The sequence below is a fragment of the Polypterus senegalus genome, chromosome 8, assembly GCF_016835505.1.
Source record: "Polypterus senegalus isolate Bchr_013 chromosome 8, ASM1683550v1, whole genome shotgun sequence".
Classification (NCBI taxonomy): Eukaryota; Metazoa; Chordata; class Cladistia; order Polypteriformes; family Polypteridae; genus Polypterus; species Polypterus senegalus.
Genome location: NC_053161.1, coordinates 154,277,462 through 154,302,232, shown reverse-complemented (window position 1 = coordinate 154,302,232; position 24,771 = coordinate 154,277,462). Strand labels below are relative to the sequence as shown.

The window sequence follows — 24,771 nt, the reverse complement described above, 5'->3', positions numbered from 1 at the left end:
CATGTTGTTGTCAGCCATTGTCCAAACACTCCCCGTCTAGGCACTCTGAGAAATGCAGATGGCCTGCAGTGTTAAATAGAAACTGCACTATGCCTTTCAGCCACTAGGTGGCAGCTGAAAATGCATGAATGGTCCTACTTGGGTCCTTCTATTTGCAGGTAGGGGCAAACATTCTAGGACAGCGGTGACAAACTCAAGTCCTCCGTGCCCTCAGTTGCTGCAGGATTCCATTTTGCTCAGTTTCTTAAATCATATTAAGTTCCTGCTATTTAAAGGACACACCGTATTTCTTTTACCTTTAATTTAACTGACTTTCTCTCTTTTAAGACTTGCAACCCTTACTTGTTTCTTTCTTTTTTTTTAACCAGCAACCGAACAATACTGAGAACCAAAACTGAGCAAAGGGGTGAGTAGCTTGCTCTGGGGTCTTGAGGGGGTCATCAACTTTGCTCCAATCAAATTCTTAATTTAAAGCCACTTCTTGCTGTAAATGAAAAGCCTTCTTCACTTTCTCTAAGTGCTTTCATTTTCTGACTCCTTCCCAGAACTGCTTATTTACTTTGTCTTGTACACCAGAGTGGATGAATATTATTAACAGATGCTGAGTATACTTGCAATTTCACTGTACAGGCATCGTGATTGTAAATGGTGCTCACTACAGCACAGGAATACTGCTTTTCAAAAACAAGCTATAAAAATATGTATGAATTACCTCAAACTAATCAACTGTTTTTCAAAGAAAGGTGCTGCATAAAAAGTTTGTTTCTTTTACTTTGTCTCAAGTAGTGTTCAGGGAGTGGATTGGTACATTATTCTCTAAATAGAAATTGAACTGATTTGCTTGAGCTGCTTGTGGGGATTTGCTTCTTTTCTTTTTTTTTTTTAATGTTCATTCAGCAGATGACAATGAGAGCACCGACATCATAGGCATAATTGTAGGCCTCTAATTCATTCAACTATTTATTGAACTCACCTATTCCTTTATTTTTCTTTTCACATATCTATATTGTAAGATAGGCATTAAAGTGCACATGAGAACAAGTTAGCTTTTTATCTCTTCTCTCACTTTCAGTCTCATTGTTGTAAAGAAACCACATAACTCAGGTTTCAGAAACATAGGGAGCATATCTTTAAAAATGAAGAGAAAAACATATATGGCCTATTAGCAGCAGGAATTAGTTACTAATTAATGAAGTGGTTGGAGTAAACACCAGAAGTCACTGTGGCCCTCCAGGATCTGAGTTTGACAGCGCTGGTTTAGGAGGAGCAGTCATCCCTGCCTGGAGGTTTATATGCAAAAAATGGCAAGCGTCACAGAGCACAGTGGCTATAGAGCCTTTAAAAGGGAATTCAGGACTGGCCCACGTTGAACTCAGAGGTGTAAATTGCTTTAGTCGCTATTACTAGGGTGTTGTACCGTGTTAGCCATTATGGATGTAGTGAGAAGTCAAGCAAAATGACAACATTTATTGGCTAACTAAAAAGATTACAATATGCAAGTTTTCGAGGCAACTCAGGCCCCTTCTTCAGGCAAGATGTAATCACTTTGGTCACTATGAAAGTCACCGTATTCCATTAATATGCTCAAAGATAGCAGGGAGTATATTAGAAGTTGCACTGAACAGTCATTGTGATTTTAAATGGTGCTCACTAAAGACGGGTGCTCTATTTGATTAATAATCATGCTAGCAACTGACACAGCTCAGGAGTACCGTTTTTCAAACAGAAGCTATAAAAATATGTCTGAATTAGGCCATGTTTTTCAAAGAAAAGTGCTTTATAAAAAACGTTTGTTTCCTTTATTTTGTCATATGCAGTGTCCTATTTATGTTCAGGGATTGAACTGGTACATTGTTCTCTAGAGAGAAATTGAACTGATCTGTTTGGTTTCATTTTTTAATGTTACTTCAGCAGATGAAAATGACACACAGAGTCACCGACATCATAGACATAATTGTAGTTCTCTAATATATTTCCAACAATTCTTGAGCCAGACTGTTTCTTACTGGGTGATTGGCCCACACTGGGCACATAGCAACAGTCGACTATGACAGACTGTCCAAAATCTTACATATTAAAAGAATGCCATCAAAATGGATTAAAATAAGAGGCAAATAGAGTGTGCCCGTTAAAGGTAGTGTATTAATATTAATCAATCTATTGATCATCCAGTGTTTATAATTTCTCAAACTTGCTCTTCCACATCTAGATCATGGAGATCATTGGGTCAATGTTTATATTAAATTGTGTTTTTCATAATGATCACCAACACAATGCCCTCGAGAAAATAAGATCAGATGGGTGAACACAAGTGTCAAACCTGGGATGAATAGAAGCGAGTAAAGCGAAAGTCCACAAGAGTCCACAGACAGTGAAAGATGACAGCAGGGCCAGCACCTGGCATGCTATAGTCCTTTGAGAAAGAAATGAACTATGCAAATAGATAACAAATATTCCAACTCATTTTTATACTATGAAATTCGAGCCTTCGGAAAACAAGCCATCACAAAATAGTGAAGGCTAAGATTAGAACATCAATGAAACTTCAGATGAAACTAAGAGAAACAAGGCATCAGCAATCAACGTCGATGGACTGCACAGTAGGGTCTCATTGAAAACAGTCTGGTCCAAGAGAGCCTGATGGACAAGCCCAGAAAGAAAGGTCAACAGAGAGCACAACTTCATAACAGTTACAGGAGTGAAGGCCAACCTGGATGCATCAAATGTAACCAGACAAGCTGTCCAAATAAGAGACTGATTGGGATGTAACGCAGCAGCCAACATCTTGGCCAGACCACTTACCATGAGACAGGTGATGATTATCACAAAGATGGTGAGGAATATGACCATGGCGTAGAATCCTTCCTTGGTCCACACTCTGTCCCTCTCATGTTGTCCCTGCAGAACGTTCTTCTGAAAGACAAGAAGGTCAGGGTGAGCTGCAGCAGCTTAGGCCGAGTGACCAACCTGCACAGGCCATACAGCTGGGGCGGAAGTGCCTCATGCCGGCTGATCTAACCCTTGAGAGACGTGCCGACTGCTTGGGCCTGGAGGTGTGTAACCATGCTGGTTACCGTCTCTGCTCCGCATGTGTGCGCCGAAGAGGAAAACACCACCTAATGAGCAGGTTGCACTTCTGTACCGCTTGTCCCCTCCCTCGGCTGCCTGCCGCCCACACACACACACACACCGAGACACACCCCCACCGCCCTGCTTACATCTCTCTCTCTCTCACTCTCTCTCTCTCTCTCTCTCACTCCACAAGTTACAGAAGGTCAGAGCAATTCATGAAAAACAGCCCAGCGGCCCGCTGTCTATGACGACGGCTCAACTTCGTCATTTTAAAACCTCAATTAGCTAAGCACTAAGCCAGGCCAGATATAGCACAGCCTCTGGGGGCTCTGGGGTTACTATGGGACAAAGGGACTCCCTCCATGTGGTGCCACTCTACTCAGTGGATCACCGAGCCTTCCACATGTATTCCCCTTGGATGTAAAGCATGCACTTTCTTTTATTTTAAGAGAGCCCACACAAAACAAAACTCTGCACAAATGAACACATTCATTCAGAACAGATTTCTCTTCCGTACAGAAATGTGTCGTAAGAAGATTGCCCTTCATGTTATATAGCATCTTTTTCAGTGCTGGCATGCCCAGCCTTCCATTATAAGAAAGACCCGTTCTGTTTAGTTCATGGGTCATCTTTTGAGAATGTGACACACTTTTTAAACATACCTTAACATTTTCAAACCTACTTAATGCAATTCAGGATTGCAGTGGGCCAAAGAGTACCCCAGCAGCATCAGGTACATGGCAGCAGTCAACGGAAACAGGCAGCAGCCCGTGGCAGGACCCATACTCACACACACAGAAAAAGTGCAAATAATTAAAACACAAAACATACATTGAAAGAAAGAAAGAAAGAAAGGTAATTAACAATCAGCGACTTTTAAGCATATGCAGTGTATTCATAGTAGCTGCAGTTTCAATTATTTTATATGTGCAATACGTAATAACCTATTTCATGATTGACAAAAGGGTGGCACGGTGGCGCAGTGGTAGTGCTTCTGCCTTGCAGTTAGGAGACTTGGGTTTGCTTCCCAGGTCCTCCCATCGTGGAGTTTGCATGTTCTCCCCGTGTCTGCGTGGGTTTCCTTCCACAGTCCAAAGACATCCAGGTTAAGTGCATTGGCGATTCTAAGTTGTCCCTGGCGTGTCTGTGTGTGTGTGCTCTGTGATGGCCTGGCGCCCTGCCCGGGGTTTGTTCCTGCCTTGCTCCCTGTGCTGGCTGGGATTGGTTCCAGCAGACCCCCGTGACCCTGTGTTAGGATATAGCGGGTTGGAAAATGACTGACTGACAGATGATTGACAAATGTATGACTCCTGACTCACTTAGTGACTCATCTCTAAATATTTTTTCACTTTGTATATTGTTTAAAACACATATGGTTCAATGCAATGCAAAGCAACATTTAACATAAAGGCCAAAATGCTGAAAGAACAAGCCAGCACCTTTAGCTGGCATTGTCACAGCCTGGTATCTTTCTGTGCTGAGTGTGAATGTTCTACTGTGTTCTTGTGATATTTCTTTTGAAAAACCTCTGGTCCTTGTCCATTCCAACTGTGTGTGTTTCAGCTTATAATCTAGTATGAGTGCACGTGTGAGCGTATGTGTGTGTGTATATGTGTGTCAGAACAGGTCATCCACTTGAAACTAAGCACGTTTAGGCCTGGCCAGTACTTGGATGGGAGACCAACCAGGAAAAGCTTGGGTTGCTGCGGGAAGAGGAGTTGGTGAGGTCAGCAGAGGGTCTGAATGTGGATCCAAACGCCCCCGTGCAGTGACCGGGACATTGTGCTGTGTAAATGGGATCTTCCCTCAGATGAGATGTAAAACTGAGGTGCTGACTCTTCGTGGTCATTAAAAATCCCTGGGCAACCTTCAAAAAGAATAGGGTGAATCCTGCTAACCAGGCTAAACTGGCCACCACAACTTAGTCAATCTGCCCCCCTAATCATCCCCTGTCTGTAACTGGGTATCTCCCTCACCTCTTCACTACCTAGCAGCTAAAGTGTGGTGAGTGGACTGGCACAAAATGGGTACTGTCACATCATCCAGGTGGATGCTGCACATTAGTGATGGTTGAAGTGGCTCTCCACTCACTGTGTAAATTGCTTTGACTAGTGAGGATAAGTATTATGCAATTGTAAAGAATCATTATTATGATTATTATAATTGTGAAAGCAAGAATGTGTTTTCAAGGTGGACAATCCAGATTTGTTTTGCCTTATCTCTGACATGGGCGCCGGCAGGGGGGTGCAAGTAGGTGCACGTGCACCCCCCTAGCTTTTGAAAAAAGGAAATGGAGAAAAAAAATAAATCTTTCAATAATAAGAAAAAACGCGAAAAAATAGTTTTTATTTTAAATTTTTAAATTACAATTAGACGTTTACATTTTACAACTATACATAAACAATCATTCACTTTGTTTCTAAAAGAGCATCTCAAGCCTTCTTTTTTGTTGTCCAAACTTGTCTACAACTTTGTCGATAAATTTTGGACAATTATTTATTCTTTTTTTGTGTACACTAAGCATACATAATCCACTTAATCTATCGTCACTCATTGTAGATCGGTTCCAAGTTTTGACGCGCCGTAATGTGCTAAAAGATCTTTCAATACTGCAGGTTGTTGCAGGAAGTGTCATGCCAATCTTGAGTGCCTCGGAAACAGCCGGATAAAACTTCGTAGCCTCTTATAGTGTACAGCTAGATCTCTTTTTACGCCGGTGTATAGTTCCGATTTATGGGAGAACAGTACGCTTTAGAGAAAAATATTTATCATAAAAGTTGTAGAACTTATCAATGTCTACAATTTTTATTTGAAATATTTTTCTCTAAAGTGTACTGTTCTCCCAGAAATCGGAACTATTAACCGGCGTAAAAAGAGGTCTAGCTGTATGTAAGTGCTTACAAAATTACATTAAAAACTTAAGGAAAAAAGCACTACCTATGCCACTGAATACATCAATAACATTTTTAACTATATTCCAGTGATCATATGATAACAAAAAAAAGTCGATGATTTTTGTCAGAAAATTAAAAATTAGGTCATGCCTTAAGTGGTTAATCTATCTATGCAAAAACTGACTGCTCTGTACTGTTCAGAGATAGCGACTGTATTGGCAGGTATTTAATGGGCACATACATATACAAAAAAAGTTTTTGTTGCGGGGAGCGTAGAAAGAAAAAAATCTCTTTATGCACCCCCCTGAATTAAATCCTGGCGGCGGTAATGATCTCTGATGTTGCCTGTATGGGCTTCAGTGCCTTATAAAGATATCTAGGAAAGAAAGCTGGCTGGAGAAACTGAATATGCAACTTACAGTACAGCTATTTTTTTTTTTTGTATTCTGCATTTTTTTCCTTCAATTCAACTGCGTTGTTTGAATTTGATTGTCCTGAACCGTGTTCTTGTTATTTTAATCCTCTTTTTGTTTCCTCATTGTCAGTCATGTCAGCACACATATCCCTCTGTACCTCAGTATTTTGCTCTTATTTGTTATTCCATCCAAGCATCTCGTTTATCACTTTGAGCAATCGTGCGAGGAAGCGCGTGTTAAGTACTCTTAATGGTCAGGTGGTGTGTGAGTGCTGAAGACCAGCTGGAATGGCTACTGGGGAGTAAAAAAACACCATACATCCTAGACACAGTGGCATAATAAAACACTCCCAAAAAATGTGCTATGTGAAACAGAAGATGTGGAGGGCTACAGAAAAGGCACAAACTATATAAACTAAACTTGATTTTAGTATTCATCATTAGCATATTAAGGCATTCACTCACATCAAAGCTCAATGATTCTGCCACAAAAAATATTGAAGACGTTTGGTCCTGTGGTGGTTAGCAGTGCTGTGTCCTGATTTCACACCTTTGCCAAAGCAATGTCTGTGTGGAGACTACATGATGTCCCCATGTCCACGTGAAGGTTGCTCCATGCACTCCTTGGTTCATCTCAGAAATGTGCATGTTAAATTACTTTGTGATGCTAATAATGCCTGATGATGGATTCGTACCCTGTATGGGACCAGTGCATTTTATATTGTGTATTGTTCATTTCTTTCTTCTTTATTTGTCTTAAATATGTGAAAAGCAAGCCAATGTGAAGAGCCCAGATCAAAAAATAAACACATCTGGGTGTTTGAATTCTTGGGAACTGAAAAGCTTCTTCAGTTATGAAGACGCAGCCATGTGGGTGAAGGTTGAACACTGGAAACAATTGCACTAGGAGGAGACGCATAGGTAGGGCAGATCCAGATGATTCCATATCAATTATAGCTTGAGGCACTCCATTTGTTTTCATATTTTTGATTACAATCAAAATGTAACCAGTTAGGCTGCCTACTCTGAGTTGAAGGAAGGCACTGAACATGTAATCACATGGAGTACTGTGCAAAGTCTGACTGCCATGAATTAGAGATTTTGTCATGGAAAAAGTGCTATATAAGTAAAATATTTATTTATTTATTTTTAAATTCTGTTTCTTCTCACCTTTTTCTGGTAAGTGCAGATCTCAATAAGAGATCAAAGCAATTTACCCAACCATCTTACAAAGGATGTGTGCTGAGCCCAGAAGTGTGATCTTTTGCATTTCATTAGCTGATGGATGGCCTGGGAGCTCCTTTAGGCTCTGATCCAATCTTTTCTTCTGTCTACCCAATGTTCCTATTATAACTGGCACAACTTTCATTTTACAGTTCCTCAGCCTGCTGATCTCGTCTTGAGGTTCTTGTATTTACTGAGCTTTTCAGCTTCTTTGAACATGATGTTGGAATCATCTGGAGTGGTCATATGATCAATAGGCAGGTCTTCTCTTTTTTGTCATCCAGCGTGATATCAAGTCGATTGGTTAAAATGGTCCTGTGAGTCATTATTGTATGTCCCCCATGATGATGGTATCGTTGATGTTAATGACCTTGTGTGGCTCGTGTTCCTAGAATTTACCTGACACTTAAACCCCCCAAATGCTTGCACATAATCCAGTAAACAGCTGGCCACTTAACTCTGTCTCTGTGTGGACTCAGACAGGGTAAGTGTTGTACAGCCTGCAACAGTAGGACTTAGGTGTTCATCTGCTTTGCTGCATTATCTGTCTATCTATCTATCTATTATATAGTGCATTTCACATCTATCTATCTATCTTTCTGTCTGTCTATCTATTATAAAGTGCCATTGGCATATCTATCTATCTATCTATTTGTATGTCTGTCTATCTATCTATCTATTATAAAGTACCTTTGGCTTATCTATCTATCTATCTATCTATCTATTATAAAGTACCTTTGGCTTATCTATCTATCTATCTATCTATCTATCTATCTATCTATCTATCTATCTATCTGTCTATCTATTATAAAGTGCCTTTGGCATATCTATCTATCTATCTATCTATCTATCTATCTATCTATCTATCTATCTATCTATCTATCTATCTATCTATCTATCTATCTATCTATCTATATATCTATCTATCTATCTATCTACCTGTCTATCTATTATAAAGTGCCTTAGACAGATAGATAGATAGATATGTCTGTCAGTCAGTCAGTCTGTCTGTCTGTCTGTCTGTCTATCAATCAATCCATCTATCTATTATAAAGTGCCATATCTATCTATCTATCTATCTATCTATCTATCTATCTATCTATCTATCTATCTATCTATCTATCTATCTATCTATTTGTATGTCTGTCTATCTATCTATCTATTATAAAGTACCTTTGGCTTATCTATCTATCTATCTATCTATCTATCTATCTGACTATCTATTATAAAGTGCCTTAGACAGATAGATAGATAGATATGCCTGTCAGTCAGTCAGTCAGTCAGTCAGTCAGTCAGTCAGTCAGTCTTTCTGTCTATCAATCCATCTATCTATTATAAAGTGCCATTGGCATATCTATCTATCTATCTACAGTATTATAAAGTGAAACATTAGAAACATTAGAACAATCTCGACGAGAACAGGCCATTCAGCCCAACAAAGCTCGCCAGTCCTATCCACTTAATTCTTTGCCATTGGCATATCTATCTATCTATCTATCTACAGTATTATAAAGTGCCATTGGCATATCTATCTATCTATGGTACAATGCTATACAACTAAAATGAATTCTTTTTTTATTATACAGTGCCTTTCATGACTTTCTATCTATCTGAGAGTGGACAGAACCAACGCCGATCCATGGACAATGGAGTAAGTCACTCTTATCATTTTCACTCTATCAGGAGCATCGGAGAGCTATCGGCGTGCACTGATCACAGTGTGAGGGTTGCAAGAGCCTGCCAGTAACCTCAGTCCACCCACCAAGCACTCTGTTTCAGCCGTGCTTCTAAACTTAAGGCTGGCTCTCTTTATTGCTCATTAAACATGAACGTTAGGAAAGGCACGCATACACACAAAGCTCACAGCAGGCTCCAGCAGCTGTGATGCAAAACTGAACTTTGGCTCTTTGAAAGATAAAAGATATTTTTTTCCTTGGCTAATGGAAGGTCTGTTCATCCCAAGCTGCCAGACTGTTGAATCTCATGACAGAAATTTCATTTTACATAGTACATTTCACAGAGTATGTCATTGTGTGACACTGCTTCAAGTGAAGAAGTGTAAAATAGCAAGAAAAAGGCAAAACAAAAACAACAAAAAACAGACAAGGGAAATAGAATAAAACACAAGAAGAAATTGCACATGTGCTGACATTGGGTCTAAACTTTGCACATGTGGAAACTTGATGTCTGTCAGGGAAAGCAGAATGTGTTCAGTTACCAAACAGTGGAATTGCTTATAAATGAATACAATGAAGGATGAGGTAGTATGGCATCATGTATAAGGAAATGGCCTGCAAACCTCTACTGTGTGGTCCTGACCAATCCACTTGAGATGTCTTTCCTCCAGTGGTGAAGACAATGGATCCAGCCAGGTTGACCACAGATCTGAGCTTGAGAGAGGTGGTTGTGGTACAGGAGAGTAATGAGTCAGAGGTTTGGGCTTCATTTGTAGTCTAAGGAGGGAGCTGTACAGTGAGTTCCAGTAAAGGAGCAGTTTTTTTTCTGCTTCATAAAGTTGGCATATTTTGATTTGATATATTTTGTTAATCCCCAAGGGGAGATTATCATTTTGCATAACATTTGAGGGTCAGGGCGCAGAGTCAGGCATTGTACAGCTCCACAAGAGCAATTTTCAGGTTAAGGGCCTTTCTCAAGGGCACAACAGAGTAGGATCCCTTCTGGCAGTAACAAGACTTGAACTGGCAACCTTCAAGTTCTACCTTGGCTTCAGACAGGCAGTGTGGCCATCTGGTGGGCTGGAAAAGTGGAAAGCAGTACAGCCAAAGTCTCCCAGTGTGACTCAGACATGAACTTGAGTACAAGTTGTACAAAATGATGAAAGCAACAGAGACATCCTTGAAAGGTGCTGTATAAAAAATGGTGCAAGTCATCTTACCTGAGGCCGTGTGTTGAAGGGCTCATTAACAGATCCTCAACCTGTTTTACTTGTGGGGCGAGTGACCCCGCATCAAGTGCATTTTTGCTTAATATTCGTGACCTGCAGCACTGCCCTCTTTTGTGTTGCATAAGTATTATATTATATAAATGAAGACAGGTTACGCAGCTCAGCTATTTTTAACAAAGCTGACTATTCACTTCTGGCACATTTTGAAGCACAATTAAAATAAAGAAAACCTGAATGACTTCTCTGTCCCTCTGGGGCAGAGGGCAAGGGTCTGGTTTCAACGTGCCTTCAAAATGGATACCAGCACTGTGCGTGTGCTCATTGCTAATTCTCCCCATTTTGCTCGCAGCACTAATTTGTTAAAAAATGGAATTTTCTGCATGCCTCTCCTCGCACGGCTTACCTGCCTCCATTAGTTTACTTTGTTTAGCCCCGTGTGATTCATTGGCTTGGAGTGCTGCTCTCCTGGGCCCTGAGATTCTGACTTTGTCTCTTAAGACAAAGGAGCAAACAGGTTATTGTTGAAATGAGTCATTGCCTGGAAACCATTACTTGGAAAAACAAGAAAGAAAGTAGGAGTAAATACCAGCAGTCGTAATGAAAATGCATTTAGAACAGGTTCAGCAAAGATATGACTATGCACTTCAGGAATCCACCATTATTAAAATTTAAACTTGCATTTGTAAATAATGTCACAGTAATGCCACACAAGGACAGAACAGACCAAGACATGTTAATGTACATTATCGCCCCCTAGTGTGCATATTATATAAACACGCTGTCACATTACTCTGGCACACTACACTCACTGGCCACTTTATTACGTACACCTGTTCAACTGCTTGACCTAATCAGCCAATCACATGGCAGCAACTCAATGCATGTAGGCCTATAGACATTGTGAAGATGACCTGCTGAAGTTCAAGCCGAGCATCAGAGTGGGGTAGAAAGGTGGCTGAAGTGACTTTGAATGTGGCATGGATGTTGGTGCCTGACTCGCTGGTCTGAGTCTTTCAGAAACTGCTGATCTACTGGGATTTCTGCACACAACCATTTAAAATGTTTACAGAGAATGGTCCGAAAAAGCAAAAATGTCCAGTGAGTGGGAGTCCTCTGGGTGAAAATACCTTTTATGATGGCAGACGTCAGAGGAGAATGGCCAGACTGGTTTTTAGCTGATAGAAAGGCAACAGTAACTCAAATAACCACTCATTACAAGTGAGGTATGCAGAAGAGCATCACTGACTGTACAACACATCAAACCTTGAAGCAGATGGGCTACAGCAGTGGGAGACCACACTAGGTACCACTTCTGTGAGCTAAGAACAGGCAACTGAGTCTACAGTTCACATGGGTCCTCCAAAATTGGGCAACAGAAGATTGGAAAAATGTTGTCTGGTCTGGTGAGTCTCTATTTCCGCTGCAACATTCAGATGGTAGGGTCTACAACATGAAAGCATGGATCCATCCTGCCATGTAGCAACGGCTCAGGCTGGTGCTGTAATGATATGGGGGATATTTTCTTGGCACACTTTGGGCCCGTTAGTACCAACTGAGCATCATTTAAATGCCACAGCCTACCTGAGCATTGTTGCTGACCATGTCCATCCATTTATGACGTCAGTTTACCCATCTTCTGATGACTACTTCCAGCAGTATAACACACCATATTACAAACCTCAGATCATCTCAGGTTTCTTGAACATGATAATGAGTTCACTGTACTCAAATGGCCTCCACAGTCACCAGATCTCAATCCAACAGAGTGCCTTTGGGACGTGGTGGAGCAGAAGATTTGCATGATGGATGTGCAGCTGGCAACTTATCTACAACTACGTGATGCTATCATGTCAATATGGACCAGAATCCCAGAGGAATGTTTCCAGCACCTTGTTGAGTCTATGCCACGAAGAACCCAGTACTAGTAAGGTGTACCTAATAATGTGGCCGGTGAATTTATAATGAAAGCGAGCATGGTCTGTATATTCAATTTTCTTTCAGATCTAAGACACCCAAGAGTGAAACAGAGGAAAATTTAGTCTGTCAGATAGTTGGACCTCTCCTGTTACATACAACAAATATTTTTTTTGCAAGAATAGATTCAGCTTTACAAGACTTAGATATCTGGTGTCAGAACTGGACACAGCTCAGTGCTGCTGTTTCATTTCAGAATAAAACTTCCAGATATTAGTCTAGTATTTGGTAAAGGGCCTCATATTTCTCTGAGTGTCTCTTTCAGCACAGCTAAACGGACCACCACCTGATCAAGGTACCATGCTGCCCTTGTGTATATGGATTGAATGGCAGATGTCCCAGGTGTCCGACCACATGACCACAATCATCTTCAATTTCTTCCATGTGAAGCCTGAAAACCATAAGGACTGCTTTAGAACATCTGTGTTAGGTAGAATGCCCAGTGTGGGCTAAGTGGTCTTTTGGCCTTGAAACCCCTGCAGATTTTGTTTTTTGGTTCTCTAGTCTAACTGGAGTTTTTTTGTTTGTTTTGTTTTTGTCTGTCCTCCTGATCATCTGACCTTACTGTTTACATACTGTATACCATTATTGTATACATTAATCTTGTTTGTTCATGTTTTACAAACCGGATTCCAAAAAAGTGGGGACACTATACAAATCGTGAATAAAAACTGAATGCAATGATGTGGAGGTGCCAACTTCAATATTTTATTCAGAATAGAACATAAATCACGGAACAAAAGTTTAAACTGAGAAAATGTATCATTTTAAGGGAAAAATATGTTGATTCAGAATTTCATGGTGTCAACAAATCCCCAAAAAGTTGGGACAAGGCCATTTTCACCACTGTGTGGCATCTCCCCTTCTTCTTACAACACTCAACAGACGTCTGGGGACCGAGGAGACCAGTTTCTCAAGTTTAGAAATAGGAATGCTCTCCCATTCTTGTCTAATACAGGCCTCTAACTGTTCAATCGTCTTGGGCCTTCTTTGTCGCACCTTCCTCTTTATGATGCACCAAATGTTCTCTATAGGTGAAAGATCTGGACTGCAGACTGGCCATTTCAGTACCCGGATCCTTCTCCTACACAGCCATGATGTTGTGATTGATGCAGAATGTGGTCTGGCATTATCTTGTTGAAAAATGCAGGGTCTTCCCTGAAAGAGATGACGTCTGGATGGGAGCATATGTTGTTCTAGAACCTGAATATATTTTTCTGCATTGATGGTGCCTTTCCAGACATGCAAGCTGCCCATGCCACACGCACTCATGCAACCCCATACCATCAGAGATGCAGGCTTCTGAACTGAGCGTTGATAACAACTTGGGTTGTCCTTGTCCTCTTTGGTCCGGATGACATGGCGTCCCAGATTTCCAAAAAACTTCGAATCGTGACTCGTCTGACCACAGAACAGTCTTCCATTTTGCCACACTCCATTTTAAATGATCCTTGGCCCAGTGAAAACGCCTGAGCTTGTGGATCTTGCTTAGAAATGGCTTCTTCTTTGCACTGTAGAGTTTCAGCTGGAAACGGCGGATGGCATAGTGGATTGTGTTCACTGACAATGGTTTCTGGAAGTATTCCTGAGCCCATTCTGTGATTTCCTTTATAGTAGCATTCCTGTTTGTGGTGCAGTGTCGTTTAAGGGCCGGAGATCACGGGCATCCAGTATGGTTTTACGGCCTTGACCCTTACGCACAGAGATTGTTCCAGATTCTCTGAATCTTCGGATGATGTTATGCACAGTTGATGATGATAGATGCAAAGTCTTTGCAATTTTTCGCTGGGTAACACCTTTCTGATATTGCTCCACTATCTTTCTGTGCAACATTGTGGGAATTGGTGATCCTCTACCCATCTTGGCTTCTGAGAGACACTGCCACTCTGAGAAGCTCTTTTTATACCCAATCATGTTGCCAATTGACCTAATTAGTGTTAATTGGTCTTCCAGCTCTTCGTTATGCTCAAATTTACTTTTTCCAGCCTCTTATTGCTACTTGTCCCAACTTTTTTATAATTTGTTGACACCGTGAAATTTTGAATCAATATATTTTTCCTTTAAAATGATACATTTACTCGGATTAAACGTTTGATCTGTCATCTACGTTCTATTACAAATAAAATATTGATATTTGCCATCTCCACATCATTGCATTCAGTTTTTATTCACAATTTGTTTAGTGTCCCAACTTTTTTGGAATCCGGTTTGTATATTAACTTCCTTTTATTTTATTTTGTAAAGCACTTTGAGCTACATTGTTTGTATGAAAATGTGCTATATAAGTAAATGTTGTTGTAGAGCTCTGGCAAGGTGAGCATCTCATTTTGACTGTGTTGATCTAGAAAGAAGACAGATTTACTATTAGTGATGAGCGAAACAGTAGAGTTTTATTTCACATAGAGTTTGTGAAACTGACCCTAAAATGTTTTGCAATTGCAAAACATGAAACTCACTAAAATGAGGATTTGGGTTTTTATAAAAGCTTTTCAGGGTGATGAGGGTCATTCTGCAGCCCAAACTGCAATCTGCTTCCTTACCCCATGATCTTCCTGGACTTCATCTGCCTCTCACACTGCTTGCACGTTCACACTGCTGCTTTGACTTTGCACCTCTCATTTAGGGTCAATGGTGACACTATGTGTACTTCCTTCCCCCGTCTCTGCAAGCTGATCCAAGTATGAGAGGTGATCCATGGCAAAATGTAGAATCACAAGGCAGAAATGTGCACTCCTTTACGGGGTCAGGGCCCTTCTGTAGGCTCGCTGGAAACCACAAACTTAGTCCAATGGATTTAGCATTGCTCCCTAGCCATTTCTGCACCATACCCCAGAATAAATGAACTCATACTTTTGCACATGGAGATAAAGTTTTGCAGATGAGATGAAAAGAAATGTGGTAATTGCACAATTTTTTCTTGTGGTGAAATTGTTCTAAACATTTTATTGCCAGATGAAAGTACAAGTTTGTCTGCAAGTTCATTTCTGCACAGACTGTTTCACTGTTTTGTTATTCACCACAAACAGAGGTGTGGGACTAGAAAGGGTTGAATTTTAATTTCAATGTGGGATTCATGAAAAGGCAGAGGAGATACAGTGGTGAGTTCTTCACTGGAGGAAACCAGAATGACAACCATTAAATAAGAGGAGCACGAAGCGCAGGCACACACCTGAGTATTACTCTGTGTTTTAGTATTAACGTATATACTCGTGGATAAGTTCTCCAGCGGATAAGTCAGGTCTTGACTTTATCATATAATTTCTGGTATTTTATAATGTCGGTCGTATAAGTCAAATACGGAAAACTCACACTATTGGTCCAAGAGATTATGATATGCTAACGCCCACCTGAGAGAGTAACCACAGAGCACACAGCCTCCTTTTTCTATGTATTGTGCCTACGTGACCACACAGTAACACCCAAACTATTCCAAAGCAACGTTTGCACAGATTTGTGTTTTTTGTACCTCACACCCTCATACACCTTTACCATAAGAGCATCCCTTATCTATGATGGAGCGTTCGATCAGAAGAAAATAGGAAGCTGGTTTTAAATTAAAAGCCGTTGATGTGAGATTGGAGGAGGCAAGAAAATGTAAAAAAAAAAAAAATGTAAGTGTTGCATTTTTGAATGGGCGTATAAGTTGGGGTCTGATTTTATGATCGATAATTCGGGTTTCAAGACCTGACTTATACATGAGTATATACGGTAAATATGGTAGGTTAAGTAACAGTAACAGTAGTAATGGGTGGCATGATGGTGCAATGGTAGTGCTGCAGTCTTGCAGTAAGGAGACCAAGGTTCATGTCCTTCCTGTATGGAGTTTATATGTTTTCCCCGTGTCTGTGTCAGTTTCCTCTGGGCACTCTGGTTTCTTCCCACAGGCCAAAGAGGCTTAGGTGAATTGGTGATCCTAAATTGGCCCTAATGTGTGTGTGTGTGTGTGTGTTCATTCTGTGATGAACTGGTGCCCTATCCAGGGTTTGTTCCTGCCTCGTCCCCTATGCTAGCTGGGAAAGGCTCCAGCACCCCTACCGATCAGGACTAAGCAGCTTAGAAAATGACTAATGACTGACTAATTAATAGTATTTTCATATACAGAGGGCTGTTAAAGACTTACTTACATGTCTAACCAACATGCAGCACAACATTACTCTCCTTTTCTATAATAGGCAAGAACATATTAAAGTACAGAACATTTGATATAGAGAAAGTGATCTGAGGTATGGGAGCACAGAATGAGCTCCATCCAGTGCCAGATTAAGACCCTCACAAGCCCTGGGGTGACTTAATATAAGTAGCTCCTTAGCAGAGAGTACAGTACTGGCCAAAAGTTTGGCAGTGACACAAATGTGTTACAAAATGTGCGGCTTCAGTTTTTGTGGTGGAAACTCATATTGTTTTTATATAACTGTGCAGAGTGATCAGATGCTTATTAATTCATTGCGGTGAGCGTTATTAGCATAAACAATTTACTTTATCACAAAAACCCATTTTCACTTATTTTGGCCAGGCACAAAATGGTCAGCTACAGGTGTGCAGCAAGCGCCAGGACCGTCTTCTCCTGAGGAGTCAGCTACAGAATCGTGTTGCCACCACTGCAGATATCACTCAGTGCTGGCAGTAGGTGGGTGTGAGTGCATCTGCACACACAGTGAGGTGAAGACTTTTGGAGATGTCCTGGTGTCAAGAAGGGCAGCAAAGAAGCCATCTCTTTCCAAGAAAAACATCAAGGACAGACTGAAATTCTGCAGGAAGTACAAGGATTGGACATCAGAAGACTGGTACAGAGTTATTTTCTCAGATGAATCCTCCTTCTGACCGTTTGGGACATCTGGAAAATCAATTGTCTGGAGAAGCAAAAGGTGACTGCCACCAGGAGTTCTGTGATGTGCCAGCAGTGAAGCATCCTGAGATAATCCATGTGTGGGGTTGTTTCTCATCCAAGAGAGTGGGCCCACTCACAATTCTGTCAAAAAACACTGCCATGAATAAAGAATGGCATCAAAACGTCCTCCAAGAGCAACTTCTCCCCTCAATCCAGAAGCAATTTGGTGATCTATGTATTTTTCAGCATGATGCAGCACCTTAAGGCAAACGTGATAACGAAGAGGCTCAGATATCATAACATAGAATGTTTGGACCAGTGGCCAGGAAACTCCCCAGATCTTAATCCCATTGAGGACCTGTGGTCAATTCTCAAAAAGCGGGTGGACAAGCGGAAGCCCAGAAATTGTGGTCAACTCCAAGCACTAACGAGGAAAGAATGGATCACCAGTCAGCCCAGAAACTGATATCCAGCATGCCAGAGTGATTTACAGAAAGTATGGAGAAGAAGGGTCAACACTGCAAATATTGACTATGTATTTGGCAATAAAAGACTTTAAAACTTATGAAATATTTTTAATTGTTCTTCAATATACCACAGAAACAATTTTAAAAAATTCTGAAAATACTGAAGCAGCAAAGTTTGCAAAACACAACATTTGCATCACTGCCAAAACTTTTGGGCCCTACTGCAGATCATACTTTTAAACAATGCGGCATGGGGACACTCAACTGCCATTTAATGTACAAAGATAGTCTACTCCAGGGGTGAATCGAGAAATGAAAAAGCAGGGGTGGAGGGGAGTTGTGCGTGGGATGCACGGTGGTTTCATCCAGTGGGGCCCCCTTGGCAGCGGAGATAGGTCAAGGGGCCCTTGCCAGCATGGGAGCTTGGGCACACACCCAGAATGCCCTGATGGCAGATTCACCCACACCTCCATCTTTTGTTAAGGGCACATTTCAGCTCAAAGAACAAATAGATTCAGGATACCCTGATAGAAGGGCCCAGCAGGAGGTCCACCTCCACATCATTTTGCATTTCACCCTGAAGAAGCGATAGATTCTTCCTAAATCATGTTTGATATGGTGAGCCAAGAGTGACAAGTATGGGAGTTACAACACAGGAATCCAGCAGGAGTGACACCTCCCGTTCAGGCCCTGCTTAAGCTCAAAGGCAGGATGGATTCTCTAACTAGTGTACCAAGAGACTCCAGAGTGGATACACCTTAGAGTTGTGTCAGTCTGTCAGCCCAGGAAGAGTATTGATTCACCAGGTCTATAAATATGGAACACCGAGGGGCCGCACCTTACCGTCACTGGGTATTTCATGCACGTGAACTGGTCTTATTCAGCAGGGAGACTGTTCAATAAATGTCAGTGTAATGGAAGGATTTTTCTAAAGAGAGGGGGGGATCAAGAGAGCAGATGGGCGTTGGTCGCTCAGCGCAAAAACCAGCTTCAAGAAGGAAAAGTACTGGGAATATGGCCAGAGGGTTATGCTGACTTGTTTTTCACTTCGAGGGGCTTCACTATTTTTGTGTGCCTTTTGGTACCAGACGCCGTCTCCGTCAGGATAAAGGGGCATGCTGACTTGTTTTTCACTTTAAGGGGCTTCACTACGCAATTCTTATTTTTGTGTGCCTCCTGGTACCAGGTGTCGTCATCATCAGGACCAAGTGCAAAACAACACCGCGTCCCGTGGAAAGGTGTGTGTGCTGAAACTGATCACTTCTGTATACACTGCTTACACGTAAGCCACTTTGGGCAAGGACGCTCAATTAGTATATAAGGGAAGGTTCCGCCCTCAGTTTCTTTGGAGGCTCAACCGTGGGGACAGCGCACCGCCCGTAAATGAAAGGCAAAATGAGTTGGTCCTTTGTCAAGACTGACAAGCGGGCCCCCTCAGTCTACTGGTCTAGGATGATGGCTCTGGGTCTTTTGATGTATGTTACTGTATGTATGTATGTTATTGTAAGTATAAGTTTGTCTCTTTATTTCTATAACCCATTCATATGTATTTAAATATTATAGTTGATTAAGTAAATAAAATAGAAGTATTGGACCTCTTCTCTCTGATTCTTTGCCTACTTATGTTCTAATCCCTGGAACCATTTTCCCGTAACAAAACAGTCTGTGACCACAGATTCTCTATAGCCTGTGTCTAAGACAGACATATGGAGCAAAAAAAGGTGCTTCTCAGTGTTACTGTGTATTTCTGATTGTCATTAGTCTGCTATATCGAATTACAAGAGAAGGCCCGATGGCCCTTAAGTACCTGTTGTCAGACATGAGCTCTAGCAGGGGTCACAGATATATGATTCCCTTATGAGTTTCAGGTAAATAATGTGTGAGACAGGCAAAGTTCGATTCACAAATAGTTGATTTCAGGTGATACTCACTTAAAAAGAGTTTTTTGGAGACTTTACAGCTTTTCTAAGGAGGAAAGCAAGGATGATTGAATCGCTAAAGCCTCGTTTGCACAGCTATGTTTATCCATATTCTTTTCTACAGCTGCATAATGCATGCAATCTGTTTTTCCCACCAGTCAAATTCATTCTATTTATGCCTCTCATTCATCACAGCAGAGGAGTGCTTTTTTCAAAATGTCATTTGCTACATATTGCCACATGAACACAGACTAAAACGCATATTACTGTGTTTTCTTCACAGGAAAATCTCACCCAATGGGAAGCCGCCCCACACCTCCCTCTTCAACGTCTTGACTCCTTTACAAGAGGACACTCTGTGAGTGTCATGGAGCTTCAAGTTTCTTTTCTGTCTCGGATGCATCTTTAGGATTGCAATTGCAAGGATTGTCGAAATAATTGGCAAAGTTGGGATTTACACTACCGGAACATGTCTAGATGCTGAACGTGATAGAAAGTAAGCGTGGCGATTTTTTTTTATCCACTAAAGATGTTTATTTAAACACCTAATGACAGATGAACCCATGCAGATTTGGAAAGATCTGCCTTCTTGTGTCAATGGCACAGATTTCGCTCGAAGTAAAACACGATTTAATTCAAATTTTTTTTGCAAACACTGTAAATTCAGTTTCGTAGGAATCATTTAATTCATCACTAAATGAAATTTAAAGTAACTAGCATCATATATGGGGGTCCCCAGCAGTTAATTATTCAGTCCAGGGAGAGGATAAAGTCAGCACAACTGATCAGAGGCATACAGAGCCAGAAGGGAGTGCATATTAGCATAATCTTGTATTTTACATTGAATGTGGAAGATTTCGAAAACTTAACCCAAGGTATGAGAGTACAGGTATTACGTGTACATTTCAGCTTACACCAGGAATATATTTAACTAGCTGACGCCCGCCATAGCATACGCCGGTGTAAGAATAGGAACGGAAAACGGTAAGAAAGGAATTCAGAAATCAAGAAGAAAGAAATACTTCTTGAAAGACGCAGTTGTGAATAGGTGCCTTGCTGGAGACGACAGATATTGAGTCGAAAGATCTAACCCTAGAAAAAGCCACGTACAACTGACCGTTGTTGTAGATTAAAGCAAATCTTTGCAAATGTTTGTCCTTGGGGTGTCTCCAAGTATGTTCCAATGTGATGCAACAAAATCTACTTTCCTATGTCGTAGTGAGAGTGCATTGCCTTCGTCCACCATTTGTGTCAAGAAATAACCCACTGATAGGAGCAGGCAGTTGCCGGATCTCGGAATACGGATGATGTTGTACAAAAATCCGTCGACAGAGAAGGTACTGTCGTTCATTTTATAACAAAAGCTTAGGAAACAACCGTTGTAGTATAACGAAAATAGCAAAGAGCGAAACCAATGGCAATGGTCGAGAGAGTACCTTTCTGTAGCAGGCTATGGAAAAGACTCCCAGGCGCACACATGACTGAAGTGAAAGGTCACGCAGTCAGGCTAGATATAAGGCGGTGACGTGTCACAATGGGGTCATGAGAGAGGAGCGGTGTAGTCCGAAGGAGGAATAGGAATCGAGAAAAGCAGCGTGGGGGTGTAAGGGAGGCCACAGGCAGCGTGGGGAAGGGTTTGGAAGAGGAGGAATAGGAATCGAGAAATGCCATGTGGGCTGCATGTGTTTTTGAAGAGGAAGCATAACGAACCGGAAGAGAAATATATATAAGAGATTCACCCGGTGTCAAGCACAGAGCTCCAGAATATTATTTAGCATCTCGGTCTGAAGACATAGCTGATTTGCTGTAACACCTTAGTGTCATTTGGGTTTCAGTTTAAACAGAAAAGGTGTTTATAGCACCAGGATCCAGCAAGGGGAACACCTTCTGTTTAATATACTCTATATTTCAACCTAAAAAGGAGACAGGTTTTCTATAATGGGTAGGCTGACCTCGGAGTTGCTAAACGATGCTGAGAATGAGAAGATTCAGATTCATAAGACCTGAATTAAGACGTGCAGATTCAGAATGAGACGGACCTCTTTGTTGATGTGTGTTATCCATTAAGTGTGGGAAACTAAAAGATGTTATGATGTGACATTGGCATCTTACAATAGAACAGGTGGCACACCTCCTCCTAACTCTGTATAACTATTTGTTCCAGGCTAAGGAAAATTAAGATTCATCACAAATGATCTGTGATATGTGGAGTCAGAATGGGGTTCACATCTTTGTCACTGTGTATTGTAGCTAAGGAAGGAAAAGTCAGAATTACCAAGAACAGAAGGTTTGAAATTCACATATCCACACAAAAATTAAATTGAAGTATGAGTGCATGTGGACAAGAAGGATACCTAACGTTACTAAAATATCATTTACAATATTACATTCTGCAGTGTGTATTGAGTAGCAGGTAACTCTAGGTGACTTGTGTATCGTTTGTCACTTTGACAACATTCCCACCAGTTAGGAGCTGTGTCACAAATACAAAGCAAAAGCAAAGTGTTTAGTTGTGTGGGTATGCTAGTCCAACTGTGAATTAGGGGTCTTTATTTTAAAGACTTAGCTCCAGCTGAGTTAAGCAGACCCCAGCTCAGGATTCACACATTTCAGATTCCTAAAATGCCTGCACTGCCCTTAGAGCAAGCAACAGGCAGGGGCAAGCAAAACCTCAAGAGTATAACAGCCTGAAGATCTGGAAGCTGTAAATTCATTGCAGAAATGTTCATGCCGTGCATACCGAATGAGGAGTGTGCCACAATAAAGCGTGGGAAAAGGTAGAAGCTGCAAAAGATTAAAGAAATCAAATGGCATCAGAAAACAGTCTGATGGAAGTATCAGGCATAAACAACCTGCAGGGTGCAAAGCTTTTAATTGTTTGTTTCATTCCAGTGAGTCACTATAACTGGCCATGGATGTCGGGCTACAGCCGGTGGTGTACCTCATTGAGCATACCTACATTTAGGTACTGGCAAACCAGGGGTACACGTTTGATGTCCCTCAATCATCAAGTCATGTCTTTCTGAGCCCAGTGGGGTGCCCATTACAAACATTGCTAGAAATGTATGACTTTATATTTTTCCTGCATTGGTCCATCACAGATTCACACATATATTATATATATATACATATATACACATATATATTGTGACAGATGTCCGGGGACATTGCCCCACCGGGATGCTGGGAGAAGGGAAGGACCGGGAGAGGGGCAGTATATTCCCCAGAATGCAAAGAGGGCAGCCTCCCTGGATGGCATGGAGGCCACGGAGCTTTGAAGCTCAACCCCGTGGAGGGACATGACAACTGCCAGGGGGCGCCTGAATAGCTCCAGAACTGTGGTCTGCAGCACTTCCACCACACCCGGAAGTGCTGCCAGATTCTAATTAGGAAGCACCTGGAGCACTTCCGGGTGTAGTATAAAGGAGGCCACTTCACTCCACTTGAGGAGCCAGAGTCAGAAGGAAGAAGACAGAGCTTGGGAGGAAAGGAGTAAAGGCGGCAGAAGTACCGAGAGACTGAAAGAAAGAAGGGACTAAGATTGGCTGATTTAAGCATTGTGATGCTCATTGTGGTAAGACAGCCCCTGGACACAGACAGACAGACAGACTCCGAATGTCCCATAAACACACACGTTTATTGCCTTCTATATAATACGCAGCACCACAAAATATCCCCCTCAATCCAGGTGAATGAAACTTGTCGCATCAAATCTAAGGAGATTCCATGCTACAATCGCTGCCAAAGAGGCTTCAGCGTTAACTAATACCTGAGTAAAGGGTCTAAATACTTGTGGCAATGTCAAATTTCTCTTTTTTTTATTTTTAAAAGTCACAAAAAAATTTCTAACATCTTGTTTTGCTTTGTCATTCTGGGGTTTTGAGTGGTCCATGATGAGGTGAAACATTATTTTAAATGATTTTTGAATAAGGCTGCAACCTTCTGAAGGCATTGTGCATTGATTGTGGTGCCAACAAATGGTAATGTGTTGCATTTTCATTAGCCCATTAAGTATTTGAGTCTATAAATCTATGCAAGCCATTGTCACTGTTTCTTTAAGGTGCAAGATGAGCACTTAACTTTGAGAAATCCCAGAAGTGTGTGAATGCCATAACAAGGAGACTGGCATCTGGATGTAGATGGGTGGCAAATTTTTGCCTGGATGGGAATCCACATTGGAAAGATATAAATGGACACGCATCATGGCTGTGTTGGTTGTTGGTACCTTTCCTAGCCTGAAGGCCATAATGGAAGGACAGAGGGTGACTGCTTTCAGGGGCCATATGTTCCCACTATACATAGGTTAGTGGCATCCCTCTGGTGGAACTCCCATTTGTACACATGGAAGGCATATTGATTGACAGTTGTAGTCCTGATGGGCAATTTATTTACCACTACCTTGGGGGGCTCCTGCCTGGTCTGAAAGTACTCCTGACGTGCAGTGCTGTGGCTCTTGAAGTACTCCTGGCTCCAGCATAGATCATACATCAGGGAGTCAGAGTCGGGAGGCAGCAGACAACACTCGTGGAGGAATGGTGGACGAAGAAGACGAAGGCGGCCAATCGTGTGTTATTATTGGGTCGGACTGATTGAACCTGGTAAAGAATTCATTGTACATCTTTTTGTCTACCTAAAATTATTTTTGGTTGAGTTTTTGTTGGTGTTTGGAGCTCGGGGGTGCCCCCTGTTGGTTACAAGTGTGTGTGCACATCCCTGTAAGTGTAAGTTTTAACCCAGTAAAGGCAATCAGTTCAGTATAACTGGTTTACATTCCATGTATTTAGTCTGAAGTATGGCCAGGGAGCACAGCACACATCTCAATAACGTGTCTTTAAGAACAAAGGTGTCCACCTCAATACTAATATGTGAAAAAAAACTTTCTTTGAGTAAAAAGACAAAAAAAAAAAGACTAATATAATGAGCTTCAACCCGGACCCACATTAAAACAATGGCAAATGTCAATGAAAAAAACATTATTTATTATGGCTTGGTCAGGTTTTTTCCTTGGCTTTAGTTTATTTTCAATTTATTTTGTTAATATACCAGTTTTGTTACATTCTTTGTGATTTATAT

General features: G+C 41.3%; 1 protein-coding gene across 1 annotated transcript in view; it reads right to left on the bottom strand.

Annotated features, from left to right (window-relative positions):
- Positions 1–24,771, bottom strand: part of ptprr (protein tyrosine phosphatase receptor type R) — a 261,788-nt gene that overhangs the window by 96,132 nt on the left and 140,885 nt on the right. Inside the window, exon 5 of the mRNA XM_039759911.1 lies at positions 2,803–2,913. Within this exon, the coding sequence (XP_039615845.1) occupies positions 2,803–2,913 (111 nt within the window). The remainder of the gene's footprint in view (positions 1–2,802; positions 2,914–24,771) is intronic.